The sequence below is a fragment of the Triturus cristatus genome, chromosome 12 (assembly GCF_964204655.1).
Source record: "Triturus cristatus chromosome 12, aTriCri1.1, whole genome shotgun sequence".
NCBI lineage: Eukaryota > Metazoa > Chordata > Amphibia > Caudata > Salamandridae > Triturus > Triturus cristatus.
In genome coordinates, this window is record NC_140595.1 from 274033401 (window position 1) to 274054058 (window position 20658).

General features: G+C 45.8%; 1 protein-coding gene across 1 annotated transcript in view; it reads right to left on the reverse strand.

The window, feature by feature from the left end:
• Positions 1–20658, reverse strand: part of LOC146775841 (Fc receptor-like protein 3) — a 726410-nt gene that overhangs the window by 450651 nt on the left and 255101 nt on the right. Inside the window, exon 2 of the mRNA XM_085640004.1 lies at positions 4670–4930. Within this exon, the coding sequence (XP_085496130.1) occupies positions 4670–4930 (261 nt within the window). The remainder of the gene's footprint in view (positions 1–4669; positions 4931–20658) is intronic.

Genomic DNA, 20658 nt, shown 5'->3' on the forward strand with positions numbered 1-20658 from the left:
AAGCTGGTTAGCAGTGTTCTGATTTGAGAGAGGCATCTGTTGGGATGGAAAAGTCCTCTGCATGGTAATGCATGTGCACTCCTGCCTGAGTGCCCAACTACACTGTTGTCTGGATCCTAATGAAGATTTTTTGTTGTCATAGGCAAACATGGATCATGCATGTGCACCATTGACATAGGCATGTTTCACAGATTGCGGTCTTTGAACCAGGAGGTGCACCCAAAGCGCTACCCTCATAGTGGTGGAAGGCTGCCACCTTCACCAGACGTTAAGCAGCACAAGTGTGGTGGTGGTAGCATAATGTGTCTTTTAACCTGTGTCACTGGAGAGACGCCCACTTGCTTTATAAAGTTCTGCTGCTGCATGCTTAACTCACCCTTGGCCTACATCAGTTAGATGTAAACTGCTGTGCAGTGCATGAGTAGTGCATCTGCACTGGTTATATGTGTGCCTGGTAGGGTTAAATACAGGCATAAAATGGCTAACAGCTCGGAACCCTGACTATGGGGTAGCTGCGCATACTAAAATCAGACACAAGTCCACTATTTGTATGCGCAACAGCAAAGTTTCTGGGCCATATGTGGGGAATTAGAAGAAAGGCCCAGAGACCTATTATGCCATCCCCTCTAATAGGCCCATAGCAGAGTATATCCCCATTAGGTTCTGCTGGCGGGGGAATTTAGTCTAACCACTATGGAGTGCAGCTAACTGAGCAACTATTTATGTCTTGATTCTTATGTGCTCTCGTGCCAGCGGAAGCATTATTGTAATAGTTTTATGTACATTATTTTAGTGTTATAGCCTTAAACAATTTTGCGTATTTATGTACTAGGAACCATGAATTGATCGTCTGGTAGTTTTTTAAGGCAGTCATTGTACAGTTTTAGATATAAGTGAAGGATTGTGTTTTTAAAGTTACTTCTTCTGTGTTGTTATGTGTAATGAAGGTTTTAACATATCTACGCTACATATAGACTCCCCTTGCCCAGTATCACCACCTTCCAGTAGAGAAGAAAGAAAAGGAAAACATGGTCGAAAACATGGTCAATTGTTCCAATTTTTTGTCGGAACCCTGCCTGTAATTGGGACAAGATATGGTTGTCAGCCATCCAATCCTGCATCCTCACTAGGAGGGAGCAGCAAAATAGTTTTTGGATACAGTCAATCAGGCAAATGGGCCGATAGTTCGAGGGGTTGCTCCTGCCACCCTTTTTTCAGATGGGGATCACTTTGGGTTCCTTCCAAGATTCGGGAATTGGGGCTCCCCTGGCGATGTTGTTGGAAAGTGCTGTTATATATATTGTCCAGTTATCCTTATCAGAACGAAAAAGGTCACCTGGAATCCCATCCGGTCCAGGAACTTTGGCAGGTAAAAATTGCCTCTATGGATCCCAAGATTTCCTCTTTAGTGAATGAAATCCTTGCTATAGGATGAGATAAGTCAGGGGGAAATAGCCCTGCGGTGAGGCAGAAAGCACTGGTATACAGAGCCCCAAAGTGCTCTTGCCAAGCATTAGCCTTGATGTTATTGGTTAATGCCGGTTGAGTTTCAAGATTTCCCCTCCTCACAAGAGCCCAAAATGTCCTGGTGACCCATTGGGAGCAAGTCTCCCCAAGTTTTCTCCACTTCTTCTCATCCCAATCTCACTTGGCCCGTGCTAGGGATAGTTTGTATTGTCCCCTTAGATCACGCACCAGGTGCATGTTCCTTAGTCTAATGGCTATGGCCAATCATCTCCTTAGTGACCTGCATTCCGGTGTGAACCAAAGGTTCGCCTTATTTGTTTCCCTTTGTTTAGAACTGGGATGGTGAGAATAAACAACAAAGTTTCGGCATTGCTGGTCAAAAAACTTTACATGCAAGAGAAGGCACTAATGTTCCCCATTTGACTCAACTCATCTGGCAGGCATTTAATCACAGCCAGTTGAGTCTCGAGCTCCCGCTTTATGGTGTTAAGTTTGGACATGTCCCCCATAACCATTGGCCATTTGAGGCGACATTTGTCGTTCGAGGTTGCTACCTTTTTTGTACTCATTTTATTTTTAACTGCACTCTCCTGTTCACCCCAGGGGGGGACCTGAAACCGGTCCCAGGATGCTTGTTTCCAGTCCAGGGAAGACCTGGCTTGGCAGCTCGGGCTGGACTGTTCCCATGAGGCACAGAGTCACTACTGATTTGCAAAACTGGGGTAGCAAAGTGAGCTAAAGAACGATGATGGATTTAACCCAGATTTGTGACTGGCAGTGAGTGTCTGAAAAGTTTCAGCGTTCCGTCCATCATCCCCTTGTGTTTGCTTTGTTCATCCCAGGGGTATGCCAGCCTCAAACTTAGCGGATAGTGCTCGCTATCGCAATTTTTAGCTATAGTCATATCAATTACAGTTGGCCATAGCTTGAGGTCCACAAGAATATAATCGATGCGACTAGCACCATTTGGACCACTAAAGGTCAGTTCCCCTCCTCTATCTGAATGTGTTCTCCCATTCGTGGCCCGCAGCCTGTATTCTAAGGTCAATGCATTCATTTGTAATGCTGAATGTGACCACTTCTTTATTGGTGGGAGAGCAAGAGATGGAACTGACCATAGTTTATCCTCCTCATTAACATCATGGATAACCTCCCTGTCTAAGTGCTCTAAAGTCACAATGAAATCGCCACCTATAATTATATATTGGAAGTGACAATATGTAGATCAAACTAAAAAAGAAATGCCTTTATTAATGCTTGTTTAAGCTTTCATTTGGTACTGTTTGACTGGTGAAAACCAGAACGCTTAAGCTTTTCAGCTGCTTTGGCGTGTACCCATTTCTCTAGATTAAACGTATAATTAAATATTGTTTGCCATCACGAGGACTTCAATAAACCAAAAGTGTGTAACACATTTAAAATTGTTGTACATAGGGGGTGCCAAAATATATATTGCCCAGGGCACCACAAATCCTAAACATGTCACTGTCCCTTTTTAGGTCTCGCCTACACAGCGCTTGTGCTGTGCTGCAAGACAGATTATTTACAATTCACTGGGTTTACAATCCGCCCACAGCATATAACTTGTTGTTTTTGTTGCAATTCTCATTAGCAATATTTTGATTGCCTAATTCGCATAAGCTTATCTTCCTTTTTCCCTTTCTTGTATTAGCTCATGTCTGGAGCATGGACCAAGTACATGTGTTCTTCCTCGTCTTTGTTATTTCTCATATGTATGCAACATTTTTTTTTTATCTCATAAATGTTTTGGTATTATTCCTGGATGTACAATGTGCTTTCCTAATTTTAACAGAGGCATACAAATTCTATTTTATGTTGCTTGCACTCTATCTGCCAACCTATTGACATGTTAGCTACTTACACTCACAACTGTACTATTCGCCACTCTACAACACTCCCCTCTATGCCGCCCTACTCAATGCCACTCCACCCTACGTCACTCTACAATGTGCCACTCCTCTCTTCTCTACTCCATGCCACTTCACTCTATGCCACTCTATGCCACTCTACTCTACACCACTCTACTCTATGCCACCCTGCTCTATATCACTCTCCTCTATGCCACTCTCCTCAACTCTAATCTATGTCACTCCACTCTACACAATGCCACTCTATGGTACTCTAGGCCACTCAATTTTATGCCATTCTACTCGGCGCCACTCCACTCAATGCCAACCCACTCCATGCCACTCTACTCCATGCCACGCTACTCCAAGCCACATTACTCTACTCCATGCACTCCACTGTGCTCCCTTTTACTCTACACCACTCTATGCCGCCCCTCCCTCCTAGTGCCTTGCCACCTTCACGGGTGAGTGGCTGCGCTTTATCAACCCTGATTGATTGATTCCATTTCATGCAATGCCACTCTACAGCAGACACTGCAACTCTTCTCCATGCCACTGTACTCTACAACACTCTGCATCACTCTACTCTTGGCAATGCCATTCTACTCCACACCACCCACTCAATGCCATTCCACCCTATGCCACTCTACACCACATCACTCTACTCTATGCCACTCCGCTCTAGTCTACACCACTCCACTCCATTCAATGCCACTCCATGTCACTCTACTCAACTCTATGCTGCATCACTCTAAGGCACTCCACTCTACTCCACACCACTCTATAGCAATCTATTCTACCCCACTCTACTCTGTGCCACTCTATACCACTTCATTCCACACCACTACTCCAGTCTATGACACTCTACTCTATGCTACTCCACTCCACACAATGTCACTCTATGGCACTCTACACCACTCCATTCTACTCTATGCCATTATGATCTGTGCCACTGTACACCCCTGTACTATATGCCACTTCACTCTGCACAACTCTACAATGCTCCACTCCACTGTACACCATTGCCACTACTCCACTCTACTCCACAATTCTCTACGCCACTCTCCTCTATACCACATTTCTCTATGCCACGTTATATCCCTAACTATTATCCATGGCATATAGTAAGTGTTTTAACAGCAACTAGTATTACAAAACATACATATACACTAACACATTCTTTTTAGAACTTTGCTCTATTCACCTCAATGATCTACTATCTTCGGGCACTGCTATGTGCCTTCAAGTTTTCACAAAATATAAAACACAACAGAAAACAGTGAACATTGACAATGAGGTAGGAGTATTAGCTTTTCGCTGACTGTTGTACTCACCATCCGAAAATGCCAATCTTACAGGGTCACTAAGTTCAGAATCTGTGGTTTTGCATGTGTACTCCCCGCTGTCACTTTTTTGTGCACTGTCTATCACATGGATGTTTATCATTCGACTTCCATTTATATATGTTCCGTCCTTGTAAAATACGTAGTAATTACCACCTCCTTCAGGAAGACTGCACAGGAAGGTAACATGTGTATTTATAAACATTGTGGTCCACGGCGGGTCTATTGATAGTACAGCTTTTTGTCCACTCACTGATAAGAGGAAAAAAACATAAAGGATCAGTTAAATATCAGGTATTTCACAAGCATGAAAAAGAAGAAGATTAATTAATCGGTCTTCAATGTTATGCTGAAAACAATATGCTGGCAAGTGTGGCTATGTCTGCTCATTTATTATCTTACAGTAGTAAACTTTTGTTAATGTTTGTTTTGCCTGTATTCGGAATATAGCTATGAGTGTAGACCATTAAGCACCAACACTGTTGAAACCAGGAATATCTTGAGACATGGGTCCCGGGCATTAATAAAACAGTAGAACTATTACTGAATCTTCAGATAAATCTGCCAGCCCAAGCTACTGATTTGCCGTTACTATACAAAGAGGTTCTACATAATGTCATTTTAAGGATTTTGGTGGCCACAGGCAAGACATATTTTAGGGGCACTTGTACATAACAAATTTGAATTGCATCACCCATTTACTACTAATTAAATCCCACATGATGCCAAACAATGCTAAATTAAATATTAAGCTTTAACAGGGTCACAAAAACAGCATAAAAATATATTGCCAGGACCCCGAAAATGCCACTGGGTAAAGAAACAGTGGTCACTGGGACCACTGCCTGCCTTTAAAAATGATTTTAGAGCCAGTCACAAAGGAGAAGGGGTCCCCTGCTAACCAGGTTCCTAGTACCAGTGTTATTTCCCTAAATCTCTACCACAATTGGCACAACTTCACCAACCCCTGTAAGCCCCTAGTAAGTGTTACCCCTGCAGCGGCTGAGGGACAAAGGGGAAGGGGGGGCCGCCCTGGCCCTCCTGTCCTCCTTTCTGGAGGCAAGGGAGCAGAGGCTGTTCTGGGACGGCATGAAGTCGGACAGTTCCCATCTTTCTTGTGGAGCCCCACAGGGGTCCGTCCTATCCCTGACCATGTTCAACCTTTACATCACCCCGCCGGCCAATCTCGTCAGGAGGCATGGCTTTGCTCTGGTCTCGTACGTTGATGACTCTCAACTTGTCATCTCCGTCACAAATCAGCCAGAGACCACAGCAGCCAGGTTCCATGCCTGTCTTACCAAGATTATGGCCTGGATGAGTCAGAGCTATCTGAAAATAAATACAGATAAGACAGAGGTGATGGAGTTTGGGCCAGGTCAGCCCCTGTAGAGAAGGTCAGGAATTTAAGGATAATTTTCGATGACAAACTGAATTTTGGTGCCCAGGTAAACAGCCTTATTTCATCGTGTTTTTTCCTCTTAAAAATCTTGAGAACATTTTTTCCATTCATTCCTCAAGAGCTACAAAAGACAGTGATGGTAGTTCTTTTTCTATCCAAACTAGATTATTGTAATGCTCTATTCCTGGGAATCGATAAATTCCAACTGCAAAAATTGCAAGCCCTACAAAACGCCGCAGTGAGACTTCTATTGGGCATACCTAGAGGACAGCCAACCTCGGCTGGAATTAAATCACTTAATTGGCTGCCCATTAAACAGCGCATAGAATTTAAATCCTTGAACCTTGTGCATAAGGCAATTCATGGGGGCGGTGCTGAGGACTTTCAAAAACTATTTACACCGTATGCTCCTTCACGTGTTCTCAGATCGGCTAGTCCAGGTCTCATTAAAACTTCAAAGATAAGACGGGCGAGATGGGGGGGCCGAGCAATAACACACTGTGCGGCCAAGCTCTGGAACAAACTGCCAATCCCCATGAAGCTTCAACCTAACCTCCAGCTTTTCAGGAAGAGTCTGAAAACCCGGCTGTTAACAGCCGCATAGGCCTTTCTATCACAATTTCGTTATTCCCTGCCCTCACACCCCAGCGCCAAGACGCCTCGGCATTCGAGCGCGATACAAGCATCTAAACATAAACATACCTATGGCATTGGGACTGTAGAGGGTACAGTAGGGCTGCAGCACAAATTGAGCCACCCAGTTGACCCCTCACTAAGATCATGCAAACTGCCTTTGTGGTCTGTGTGACTTGGTGCAGAGAAAATTGAAGGGTGGACATGGAACACGTCCCTGTGTGCCATGTCCCCAAACACTGCATGAGGTATAGGTAAGTCACCATTACTGTAGGCCTTACAGCCCTAGGGCAGGGTGCACCATATCATGTGTGGTCACATCTGCCTGAGCAGATATGACCATGCAATATCTAAGCCCATGCTTGGATATTGTAAGTGCACATGGAAGCCATAGAGAGTACACGGGCTGGGCACTCGTCATTATGAGTTCCCTAGCACCATGATGGCTTCACTGTAGGGATATTTGGTACCAAACACCTCATCTTAAAAAATCCACACTGGTGTGAGTGTTGGATTTATGAATGAATGTCCCCTGAAAACCTGCCAAACACTGGTGTGAACTTTGACTAGTCTCAGCCAGCCTGCCACCACCAGGCATGTTTCTGACCTCATGAGGTGAGAGCTTGTGCTCTTAGAGGCCAGGAACAGAGCCTCCTCTGGGCAGAGGTGTTTAACAGTTCCTACAGGCCGGAATGACATTCCTAGGAGGGAAGCTTCAAAAGTGATGCTGCCATTGAAATGCAACCCATGCATCTCCAGATAGTTGAGGATGCCAACCCCACTGTCCTGCTTCATATTTGGAGGGAGGACAGGTAGAAAAATTAGTTAAATTAGGAGGTGGGTCCCCATTCAGGCAGCACCACCCTTAAGGTGGGGCAGGTGATGTGGAGCTCACTTTTCAGTTTCCCTCATCAAGCCGATTAGGGTCAGGGCTGTGCCCAGTCCCCAAAGAAGGTAGTCACATAGGTGGTGTAGGCACCCTAAAGGTAGGCAGCTCTTAGCTACTACCTGTCTTCCCTTGTAACGCCCCTAAATTTGGTATATCGGGTGCTTCAGGTGCGTCGACGGAGTCTCTGACTCTGCCGCTACGCGGACCAGGAGATGTCGAGGATGACCAGGAGCTGGATATGAACTGTCCCACGAAGGATGTCAAGTGCTGAGGGGTCGGTGTCCGGCGGAAGCACCAACAAGCCTTGGCAGCCGCAACCCACGCAGAAGGTCAAGGATGTGTACAGTTCGGACCAGCAAGGCCCAGGATATTCAACACAGCAAGGGGAGTCAGGGCAGGCCTGGAGAAACCAGGGGAGCCCAAGTAAAGCAAAGATGACCCTCACGTGGACTCACATGCCGGAGGCACAGGAGTCGCAAGAGGACCTAAAGCGATTTCATCAAACAACAGCCCACGGAGCACTAGGTGCAAGGAGGTCAAAGTTGTTGGTAGGTAATGGTGCCAGAGGTTAGGGCTACTCTGAGCCCAATGCACTTGTTAAACACACCAACAAGCACATGCACTTGCAAATGAATGCGGTGCACAGGGGTTCGGGTATTGCAGCCCCCACGAGGAATATTGGCCTCAAACTTGGTAATACGGCAGCTCGGGACTCGTGGGATATAGAAACCCACCTGCTATGTTGCTGGACTCCTTGGATTCCATAGGAGCTCAGGATCAGCAGACCGGTCAGCAGCATTGAGGTACCTGCGAATGCAGGGAAGTGACTTCGTCACTCCACTCCTAGGGAGATATCTTTGGTAGTACATGATGCGTCTTAGGTCCTGCATGGATTCTGTATGGTTCACGGGCACAGACGATGCAGCAGACTGAGTGGGAGAGGAAGTCAGGCCCAAACGAAGTCCAGAGTGTCCACACGATCGAAGTTCAGAAGTTTCTGGTTCAGAATCTTGTCCACGTCGAATCTAAGGTTCTACAGCCAGGTAAGCCCTTATGTACCCATGGAAGAGGGTTGGCAAGATTCAGGGGACCCTCCCAGGGGAGGGTCTAGACAGTGGGGAGGTTACTCCCATGTCCTTTTTTCCAGTTTTGCGCCAGAGCGGGAGTCAACGGCTCCCAGGACTGGTTTGAACTAGACAATGCACAGGGACACCAAATGTGCCCTTCGTGCAGACTTTCAGTCACTGGCAAGCGCTCCCACCCAGCCCTAATACACTAAATCCTGTCTGGGAGGTGATAACACCTCCCTCTGATAGGATGCCTATTGTTCTGCCTTCCCCTGCTCGAGCTTGGCTCAGCAGCAAGAGGGCAAAAATGTGTCTCTGCTCGGCAGCAACTATTTTGTGCTGTTCGGGACTAGAAGGCTGGTACCGGGAACACCAGGGACCCTACCAAGCTCACTTCTGAGGGGTGGAATCATGCCTCCCACACCGGATACCATTGTGGGGGTATGATTCCAACATGTTTGACACCAAACACGATAGGGTTTGTTTCAGCTGTTTTAAATTTGGTCAGCGTGTGGTCGCGTAATGCTTTTATGTCGTATATGGCTGCTTCACTGACAAGCCAGGAGAATGGACTCCATAGGCTGCAGGGGTGTCCTGCTCATGCAGTGGTACCCTCTCACTTAGAACCTAGCACCTTGCCCTCAGGATTGTAAAGGGCTGCTAGAGGGATGACTTATAGGTTTTAAGTGCAGTGACCCTTAGATATAGTAAACCTATATCTTGCACCAACTTATACAGGCTGCAATGACAAGCCTGTAGGTTCCATTTTTTATGGCGTCTCATGTGTGGCATAATACAAGCTTCAGGCCAAGGGAGGCCTCTGGGTTACCTATGCCCTGGGTCTATGGGTACCATATACTAGGGACTGACAAGGATACCCCAGTATCCAATCTGGAGTGTACTTAAATACATACCAGTTTAAGGAGAAAGAAGATCAACTGGTGTCCTGATTAGCAGGATCCCAGTCAGACTAATCAAAAATAGCATCACATTTAGCAAAAGGTGGGGGTAACCGTAAGAAGCAGATCCTACTTTCCTACACAACCCCCCCCCACCAAACGTAAAGAGATGAGACAAACCTTGCCCAGTTGAGTCTTCATTTTCTAAGTGGAAATATCTGGAGAGTCCATCTGCATTGGCATGGTTACTCTTAGGTCTATGTTCCATTGTATAGTCCATCCCCTGTAGGGGAATGGACCACCTCAAAAATTCGGGGTTTCCACCCTTCATCTCTTTTAGCCACAGGAGGGGCGTATGGTCTGCCTGAACAAAAAAGTGAGTGCCAAACAGGTATGGCCTCAGCTTCTTTAGGGCCCAGACCACAGCAAAGGCTTCTCTCTCTATAGCTGACCAACGTTTCTCTCTTGGGGTTAACCTTCTGCTGATAAAAGCTACTGGTTGATCCTGACCCTCTGCATTCAGTTTTGATAACACAGCCCCTACCTCCAACTCAGATGCACCTGTTTGGACAATAAATTGTTTGGAATTGTCGGGACTCTGCAGAATGGGAACAGTGCACATGGCCTGCTCGAGATCATCAAATACCTTCTGACAGCTAACTGTCCACTGAACTTTCTTGGGCATTCTTTTTGATGTGAGATCATTTAAGGGAGTCACTATAGACCCATATAATTTAAAAATCTCCTGTAGTACCCAGTCAGGCCCAAGAAAGCCCTGACTTGAGTCTGGGTAGTTGGAGCAATCCAGTCCATTATGGTTTGCTTGCTCTGCCTATCTGGAACTTAATAGCCTTGATAGTGAGGCCTGCTTTCTGTAGAGCCTCCAAAACATTCTTCAGTTGGACCAGGTGATCCTCCCAGGTGGAGCTAAAGACAGCTATATCATCAAGATATGCTGCACTATTGGCTTCCAGACCTATGAGCACTTTGTTCACCAGCCTTTGGAATGTGGCAGGTGCATTCTTCAAACCAAAGGGCATCACAATAAGTTGATAATGCCCACTAGGGGTTAAAAATGCTGTTTTTGGTTTGGCATCCTCAACTAGTCTGATTTGCCAATAGCCAGCAGTTAGGTCAAATGTGCTCAGATACTTGGCTGAGGCCAAAGTATCAATGAGCTAATCTGCCCTGGGAATTGGGTGAGCATCAGTTCTATTGACTGCATTGAGTCCCCTGTAGTCCACACAAAACCTCATCTCTCTTTTACCACCCTGTGTGTGAGGTTTAGGTACCAGGACTACTGGGCTAGCTCAAGGGCAGTCTGAGGGCTCAATCACTCCCAGTTCCAGCATCTTTTGGACCTCTGTCCTGATGCAATCTCTGACATGGTCAGAGTGCCTGTAGATTTCATTCTTGACTCTCACCTGTGTCCACTTCATGGGTACACCAGGTGGTTTGACTGGGGGTCAGAGAAAACAAATGCATGTATTGATTGAGGACCTTCCTACAATCAATCTGCTGTTGATCATTGAGGCTGTCTGCCAAGACCACACCATCAACTGACCCATCACCTGGGTTCTGTGAGAGGAGTTCAGGGAGTGGGTCACTCTCTTCCTCCTATCCCTCATCAGTTGCCATGAGCAAGCCCATGTCAGCTCTGTCCACAAAAGGTTTGAGCCTGTTCACATGGAGCTCCCTGTGGGGGCTCCTGGGAGTGTCAAGGTCCACCAAATAGGTGACCTCACCTTTCTGCTCAATTATAGTATGAGGACCACTCTATTTGTCTAGGAGAGCTTCTGGGGACACAGGCACCCATACTTTCTGCCCTGGCTGGTAAACAGTCAGAACAGCCTTTTGGTCAAGCCAAGCTTTCTGTAATTCTTGACTGGCCTCAAGGTTTTTGCTGGCCTTCTTAATGTACTCAGCCATCCTGGAGCGGAGACCAAGTACATAGTCCACAATGTCCTGTTTGGGAGGTTTGAGAGGTAACTCCCATCCCTCCTTCACGAAACACTAGGGGACCCCTAACTGGATGCCCAAACAAAAGTTCAAAAGGGTTGTAGCCAACACCCTTCTCTGGCACCTCTCTGTACACAAAGAGAAGCCAGGGGAACAGAACATCCCATTTTTCCTAAGCTTTTCTGGGAGGTCCATGATCATGCCCTTGAGGGTTTTGTTGAACCTATCAACTAACCCATTGCATTGGGGGTGATAGGGTGTGGTGAACGTATAGTTCACTCCACACTCCTTCCACATTGCAGTTATATAACTTGACATGAAGTTTGTACCTCTGTCAGTTAAGACCTCCTTAGGGAAACCCACTCTGGAAAAGATTCCCAGGGGGGCCCTGGCCACCACAGGGGCTGTGGTGGTTCTAAGGGTTATGGCATGGTCCACCATCACTAGTATATAACTGTGTCCGGATGCTGTAGAAGGGTTCATTGGACCAATGATATCACCCCAACCCTCTCAAAGGTTACCCCCCACTGGTAGTGGTATGAGAGGGGCCTTTGTGGTACCACCTGACTTACAACTGGCTTGGTAGGTGGTACAGGAGCAACAAAACTCCTTGATGTTCTCAGACATGTAAGGCGAGAGAAAGTGAGGGACAAGTCTGATCCAAATCTTACTTTGGCCTAGGTGTCCTGCTAAGAGAATGCCATGTGCCAAGGTGAGTAGAAAGCCCCTAATGATCAAAGGTATGACCAACCTCCTGGTGGCACCAGGCTTGGGGTCTCTACCCTCTGAGTAAAAGAGTCCCTCGTCCCAAAAGATCCTGTGGGACCCACTGATACTCCCAGCAGCCTCAGCAGCAGCTTGCTGTCTGAGGGCTTCATGACTTATCTGTGTGATTTGACCCTACCTTAGGTACCGATACACTGAAATGGACCTGAATTAGGTAGAGGAGGATATTCTCATCCAGAATTGGTGAGAGCATAGACTCATGCTATTTTTTACAGTAGTGATGGTTGTTGTCACAATTTTACATCACTTGGGTATGCGTTTGTTGGTCATTACGATGTGTTGTATGTATTTAATAGATTTGTTTCATACATTACAGATAGAAGACCAGACTGCAGTTGGTCTCGTTTACATACATACAAGATATAAGTATGGTTTATTTCTTCCACTTTATAGCAGAGTGACAAGACAGTGGTCCTGATGAATGCTATGAACTTTTTGTCACCTAGCAGAAACATGTTGACCTAGTCAGATAGGAAATATTTTTACACCTGTCGTCACACTACTTTTTATTGACATCCATTAGGAAAATTATTAAAGTTTGGTTTCCTTATGAGATGTTTTAAGTCACTTTTGATTTGCACTCTGCCCCTCAGTCACTGTTTCCATTGGAATTACAAAACACCTCACGCTCCTCTCCATTGGGAGAGTTGTAGCCCACATAGTGCACCTTGCGGGCACTATGTGCAAGAGGGAACCCAATGATGAAGCATGTCACCCTTGTGGTGAGTGAAGGTTCTTGTCTTTAAAAAGCACATGCTCATTATTGTTTTGACAATTCAAACACATTGTGTTGTAAATCACTTAAGAATTTTCCATTAGGTACCTGTTGTGAGTAGGGTTCAGGAGAGGGGCAGGTTTGCTGCTCCAAACTCAGGTCTACCCTAAAAGGGCCCCTTGTCCCCAGGAACTCAACTTGGTCAGGTTCAAGTTCATCTGAGACAGTTCCTTCACAGGGACTAAGATCATCCTCCTCAGGAGACTGAACCTCACTCTGAGTCTGGGGGTAAGACACAGCCTTTACCCTCCTGCTCCTTCTCTTGGAAGGCCTCTGGTCCACTGTTCCAGGATCCAGGGCTTGTTCAGTGGATGCCAGTTTGACCTAAGACCTGATCACAGCAAACAATCTGCAGTGATGCCCAGCATTGCTGAATGAGTCCTAAGTTCCACTTCAGCCCAGGCTGAAGTCTCCAAATCATTGCCCAACATTTTATTGGTAGGTCTAAGCTAACCACAACCTTCTTAGGGCCAGTTACCCCCTCCCAGCTGAAATTGACAACTGCCAAGGAATGGTCAGTCCTGACATTGTTTGCATGGGTCACTTGGTACATTTCTCCAAGTATGATTTGGTCAGGGGTCACATGATCACCTGTCACCATAGTGACAATCGCACCTGTGTCCCTGTATGCCATGCCCTCCTTACCATTTATTAAAAAAGGCTGTTGTCTGTATTTGCCCAGGTTACTTGGACTGACAAATAAGGTAGCAATATCCATGCCACCATCACAGACAAGCACAGCCTGAGCTGGAGTTCTGACTAGGCCAGAACCCACCTCAGAGTCCAAGGTTAACCCTACTAATCCCTTGTTCCCTGTACCACCACTTGTACTTGAGCTAGGGGGCGCAGTGCATTAGGAGCGGTGGTAGTAGGAGGATTTTCCTTGGCTTTTGGACAATCAGTATCTTTTGTGCAATGGGTCTTTACCTTACAAAAGTAACATCAAGGTTTCTTTTTGCCTTTACCCTTGTTGGATTGTGACTCCCCACTACCAGATGCAGCTTTTTGGAGCCCTAATAAAGACTATTTTTGATCTTTACCCTTGTTCCCACCCTTATCAGGAGTTTTAGAATCTTGTTTCTTTTAGTCGCCACAGTTGTTCTGGTTTTTCTGCTTCAACCTGGTTCTGACTCACTTATCTGCCTTATTTCCCAATTCTTGGGGAGAAGTCAGATCAGAGTCAACCGGGCATTGATGCAATAACTGATTTTGGCAATTATTAAGGATCTGTTCCCTCATAATCAAATTGTATAATTTCTTGAAATCATTCACTTTGCTGCCAAGCAACAAGTCTTCCAGAACCTTAACGGCACTATCCACAAAGTCTACCCAAACCTGATTTTGTGCTTTCTGAGTGTCTCTGAACTTAATCCTATACTGTTCAGTGGTTGAGCCAAACCCATCAATGAGAACACTCTTCAAGATTGAGTAGTTGTCAGCATCCTCTTCTCTAACAGTGAGGAGCTTATCTCTACCTTTGTCAGCAAAGGAGAGCCACAAGATAGATGGCCACTGATCTTGAGGGACCATCTGAACTTTACAGGCCCCCTCTAAAGCAGTTATCCATCTGTGGATGTAATCTCCAACATGGTAGGGAGGGACAATCTTGCTCAGGTTCCTATCATCAAAGGAATGTTCCTTAACTCAGGGACACTGCGGCTGCCACCATGGGACTCTAGTCCAAACTTTTTTCTATCTCTCTTGACTTCTAGGGACTCTTTATTAAGGACCAACTGCTCTTGCCTGAGCCTAAGTCCAAGTCTAGCTTTCTCAAGCTCAAGAAGTTAGCATTCCCTATCATAAGAGTGATCCCTCTTGCTAGATATAGACTGTCCTGAGTGATTAGGCTCTGCAGAGGGAGATCTAGATCTCCTTGGTAAACTCTGCACTCTTCCAGGAGAAGTAAAGAGGGGGGCCTCATGGTATCCTCAATTCTCCTCTTGAAGATCTGAGTTATCCAGGTGAGAACCTTCAGGTTCTCCCTTGTCAGGGTTAGAATCTAGGTCATAAAAGGTGTCACCTCCTAGCCTGTCTTCATTCCCTGTCCCACCCACTCTCTCCAGTTCATCTGACCCAGGGGTTTTCCTTGAGTCATCTAGAAGTAACACCTCTACCAGGCATTGAGTGTTGGCACTTCTCCCGGTCTTCAACTTTCTAGAGGCACACAAGACTTTCAATTCTTGGACCGAAAGCTCACTGTATCTAGAAGGCAGAGAGTTACTGGCATCTCCTTTAGCAGACATACTAAGTGTGGTGAGGTGTTGCACCTACCTAACCTAGTGGAAACTAAACTCTCTGAGGTTAGAGAAAGGGTGTGCTAAACCCTTGACTTACCCAACCCTAAGTTCAGGAGAACTTACTTATTCGGAGCTAGTATTATATGTACCTAGTACCAGTGGTTTTTCAGTTAATCAATACAAAGATGTATCTGGTAAAACAATGCAGGCTTGAATCCCACCCGCTGCACACCAATGTGAGAAGTTGTCCTGGTATATGCTGTCCACTAATTAAAGTGGGCACCTTGCACCTGTCCAAACGACCCTTATGACTTTGGAAAGCTACCCAAGTGGTTGTTTTTCCAGAATGCAATCTAATAGTAGTGGTTAAATGAAAGGAGAACCACACAGTAGTTATACAAATATGTATTTATTAATATAACACTCTCTAGTATGACACAGTGGGCCCGATTCACAGAACTTATCTGAGACAAAATCCTAAACTTACTACTTTTGGTATTCACAGAAGGAATTTAGTAGTAGTAAAGTTCGGAGTTTGACTTAAGACAGACTTCAGACAGACTTCAGACAGACTTAAGACAAAATCCTAACTTTACTACTACTAAATGCCTTCTGTGAATACCAAAAGTAGTAAGTTTAGGATTTTTTCTCAGATTAGTTCTGTGAATCGGGCCCAGTATCTCCTACATGTAGATAATCACAAAGTACACAATACTTCAGCACAGAAATGACAGTAAATAGCACTAATACACAGTGGGCCCCAGGGGCGACCAAACCATATACTAAATAAGTGGTATAAGAACCACGACTCGAGTCAAGACAGTGTCAAGAGCACGTAGAATCACTGGGACCCCAAGGAACCACCCAAGGTGAGTAGATAGGGACCCAACGGAGGACGGGTGCAGTGTGGGAACACAACCGCGTCCTCTATACAATTCTATGGGAAAGTCACGGTTGAAGTTTTTGAGTTTAAGGACCCTTCCCAGAGGACTTCGAAGAAACCCCGTGGAAGACAGAAGGTTGTAGAGCCACCCCACCCGCGAATACTGAGGTACCCAAGTTACCTAGACCAGGGAAGCCGGGTGCATAGGTCTGAAGTGGCGTCGGAAGCCGCCGTCAAACCCAATGGATGACTTTGAAGAAGAGCCGCTGTAGGAAAAAAGAAAAGTGTCAGTTGGAATCTAAAGGTGTATTCTTGTTGAAGTGTACCTGAAAACAGAGGGGACAAAGTCTGGGTCACTTAGGAGTGACCAGGGTCTCGGTAGACGAATGCCCACCTATGTTGGGTGCTTCAGGTGCGTTGATGGAGTCCGAGACTCTGCAGCTATGGGGACCAGGAGATGTTGAGGAGAACCAAAAGCTGGATATGAGCTGTCCCTCAAAGGATCTCAAGTGCTGAGGAGTTGGTGTCTGGCGGGAGCGGAAACCAACGCAATAGGTCAAGGATGTGTACGATTCGGACCACCATAGTCTAGGAGACTCACCACAGCAGGGAGAGTCAGGGCAGGCCTGGAGCACCTAGGGGAGCCCGGGAAAACCATAGATGACCCTCAAGTGAACTTAGAGGTCAGAGGCACAGGAGTCGCGAGAGGACCTCGAGTGATTTCACCAAACAACAGCCCATGGAGCACTTGGTGTGAGGAGGTCAAAGTTCTTGGTAGGAAATGGTGCCAGAGGTTGGGGCAACTCGAAGCCCAATGCACTTGTTAAAGGAACACCAACAAGTACATGCACTTGCAAATAAACACGGTGCACAGGGGTTCAGGTATTGCAGCCCCCACGAGGGATACTGGCCTCAAACTTGGTAAGAGGGCAGCTCGAGCCTTGAGGGATGTAGAAACCCACCTCCTGTTTTGCTGACCCCTCAGAGTCCATAGGAGCTCGGGATCAGCAGACCGGTCAGCAGTGTTGCGGTGTCTGCGAATGCAGGGGAGTGACTCCTTCACTCCAAGGTAGATATCTTTGGTTGTCCTTGATGCTCCATAGGTCCTGCATGGATCCTGTATGGTGCACGGGCACAGACGATGCAGCAGACTGAATGGGAGACAAAGTCGGGTCCAAACGAAGTCCAGCGAAGCTCAGAGTGTCCAGACGGTCAAAGTTCAGTGGTTTCTGGTTCAGAATCTTGTCCACATCGAAACTAAGGTCCTACAGCCAGGTAAGCCCTTATGTACCCAAGGAAGAGGGTTGGCAAGATGCAGGGGACCCTACCAGGGTAGGGTCTAGACAGTGGGGAGGAAACTCCCATGTCCTTTGTCCAGTTTCACGCCAGAGCGGGAGCAAACGGCCCCCAGGACTGGTTTGAACTGGACTATGCACAGGGACACCAAATGTGCCCCTCATGCAGTCTTTCAGTCGCTGGCAATCGAACCCATCCAGTCTCAATACACTAAATCCTATCTGGGAGGTGGTCACACCTCCCTGTGACAGGATGTCTATTGTTCTGCCTTCCCCTGCTTGAGCTTGGCTCAGCAGCAGGAGGGCAAAAATGTGTCTCTGGTCAGCAGCAACCATTTTTGGCTGTTCGGGACTAGAAGGCTGGTACCGAGAACACCAGGGACCCCACAAAGCTAGCTTCTGAGGTGTGTAATCATACCTCCCACACCTGTTACCGGTGTGGGGGTATGATTCCAACATGTTTGTTACCAAACACGTTAGGGTTTGTTTCAGCCGTTTTAGAGTTGGTCATCACGCGGTCACGTAATGCCCCTCTATATGTCGTATATTGCTGCTTCACTGACAACCCGGGAGAATGGACTCCGTAGCCTGCCGGGGTGTCCTGCTCATGCAGTGGCACCCTCCCACTTAGAATAAAGCACCCTGCCCTCAGGATTGTAAAGGCCTGCTAGAGGGGTGACTTATGGGTTTTAAGTGCAGAGACCCTTAGATATAGTAAACCTATATCTTAAGTAAGTGGTACATGCTCCAACCTACACAAGCTGCAATGGCAGACCTGTAGGTTCCATTTTGTATGTGTTCTCATGGGTGGCATAATACATGCTTCAGCCCAAGGGAGGCCTCTGGGGTACCTATGGCCTGGGTACATGGGTACCATATACTAGGGACTGACAAGTAGCCAATCTGGAGTGTACCTTATTACATAACATAAAAGTTTAAGGAGAAAGCAGATAGACTGGGGTCCTGATTTGCAGGATCCTTGTCAGACTCGTCAAAAACAGTATTAAATTTAGCAAAAAGTGGGGGTAATAATAAGAAGCAGATCCTACTTTCTTACACCGGCTGACCTATCTGCTCTGCACCCACCCAGCCCAGCCTGGGTACCAATGAACCAGCTGTGCTTCCATGGTCTTGAGGCACTTGTAACCTGAGCCCTTATTTGGAGTCTCTCAGACTTACCTGTAAGTCCCCTTGTGCAGCCTGTTTTGGGGTGGCCCACATTCGGCCTCAGCACCCTGCTCCCGGCCGAATCCGGGACGCTCACGACGATCCGCTGGTGGAATACTGGACATTGGCCTGCTGTTACCCTAAACCTTTAAGGTGACACTCCAGAAGTGTCTATATGATTTTATATGCATGTTTAGGTTTTTCTCTATAGACTTTCATTGCGCACAACATTGAGCTATTTTCTGAACTTTGTAAATTTATAACTAAAAAAGTACTTACCTGCGAACAAAGTTCTTGGTCTTAAAAAGTATATTAAAACCTGTGTTATCTTTACAAACTGGTCTCAGATTTGTTCTTGAGTGTGTTTCCAGTGTTTATTGCAGAATATATTCAAATGTGTATTTCAATAACGATAACAGTGTTCTTGACAAACTGTGTCAAGTGTCAAACATCACTTCACTTCCTTACAGCTAGGCTTTGACCACTTGACCAAGCTTCCACATTGAGTCAAGGAGGCATTACAGAACAATGTTTCATTGCAGAAGGAGTACCAGTATTCCGAATATTAGTGGACAGTTACAATATCATCGTTGACACTCCTAGGTTGTACCCGAGACAAGGGCCAGGAAACAGTATAGTTTGGGCCAGATTATGTTTCAGGGATTGGTTTTGTACCTCCCAGCTAAAATCTAACACTCCACGAAAGTAATAACTAAACACTGACTTCTCAGCATATCTGTTTAACCTCTTCAATGCCCATGACGAGCTGGTCTCGTCATGGGCCGCGGTTGCGCTGTGCCCATGACGAGACCAGCTCGTCATAAACCCCGCCCGCTAATACAACGGCCGGCACAGGGCGGGGAAAGGGGCGGGCACTGAAGGGGTTAATCTCTCTTGGATCATCTCCTGCATATTTTTATTACTGCATCCTACTTTGTTTATTAAGGTTGACATATGTTAAATCCTTATTGCAATATTTTATTGTCTTTGTCTTTATTTGATCTTCCAAAGGCAGATCATAAAAGATACACAAAAAGATCATGCAATAAAAACAGAAATGTTAAAAACATCAACAATAAAAAAACTTTGATAACTTGCATTTAGTAGAATAGCAGTGCTTAAATCTTAGTTGGAAAGCTTCTGGTTGAGTATAGCAGTATAATGGATAAAATTAAAGTGCGTAGATCAATATTACATCATGATAAAAAGACAGCAAAGAATACATATATATACATTATTGTTAAAACAGCATGCTCCTTCTTTGGGTTAAAATGCTCTGCAGAAAACTAGCAACTGAGTAACATATGTCCCGATCATTAAGTTGCAATAAAAAAAGTAGGGCAGCTTTGCACTTAGAAAATGTATATCTACATAACAAAGGTAACAAGAGTGTGTCTCATTTATTGTCACTGTGTGTACAACGAATGCCTAGCACAACCCTCTGATAAGCCTAACTGCTCGCCCACACTACCACAAATAGAAAGTTAGTATTATCTACTTTTGCCTCTGTATACCAATCTGAGACCCAATGGACTCTGCACAGTGAACTTTGTTTTAGTGCACTATATAGGGAGCCAGCTTCCTACATTGGTGGATCAACAGTGGGGTCTATGACATTGCATTTGTTGATACCACTCAGTCAATAAGTGACCATGTGAGTAAATCCAAAAATTGTCTTTAGTTAGTTGTATTTATAATTTTAATTTTAAACCCTACTTTACTTGGGACAATAGAAAAGTGGTAAGGTTTTTTTACTTTACAAAAAAGTCCCAATTTTAGTGCAATAATGGATAATCCACAGGGGCGAGCTCAGGAGCTCGACCTAACACCATACCTGGAGTTGTTATACTCCCAGTTATGTAACTTCTGTAAAAGGGTATGGTGTTGAAACTGCCTCTCATGCTACCAAAGACAAGCTTAAAAAGCTTTTAGCAAAATAGGAGAGAGATCATCCAGTGGATGAAGATGAGACCTAGGGGGATCATCAAACA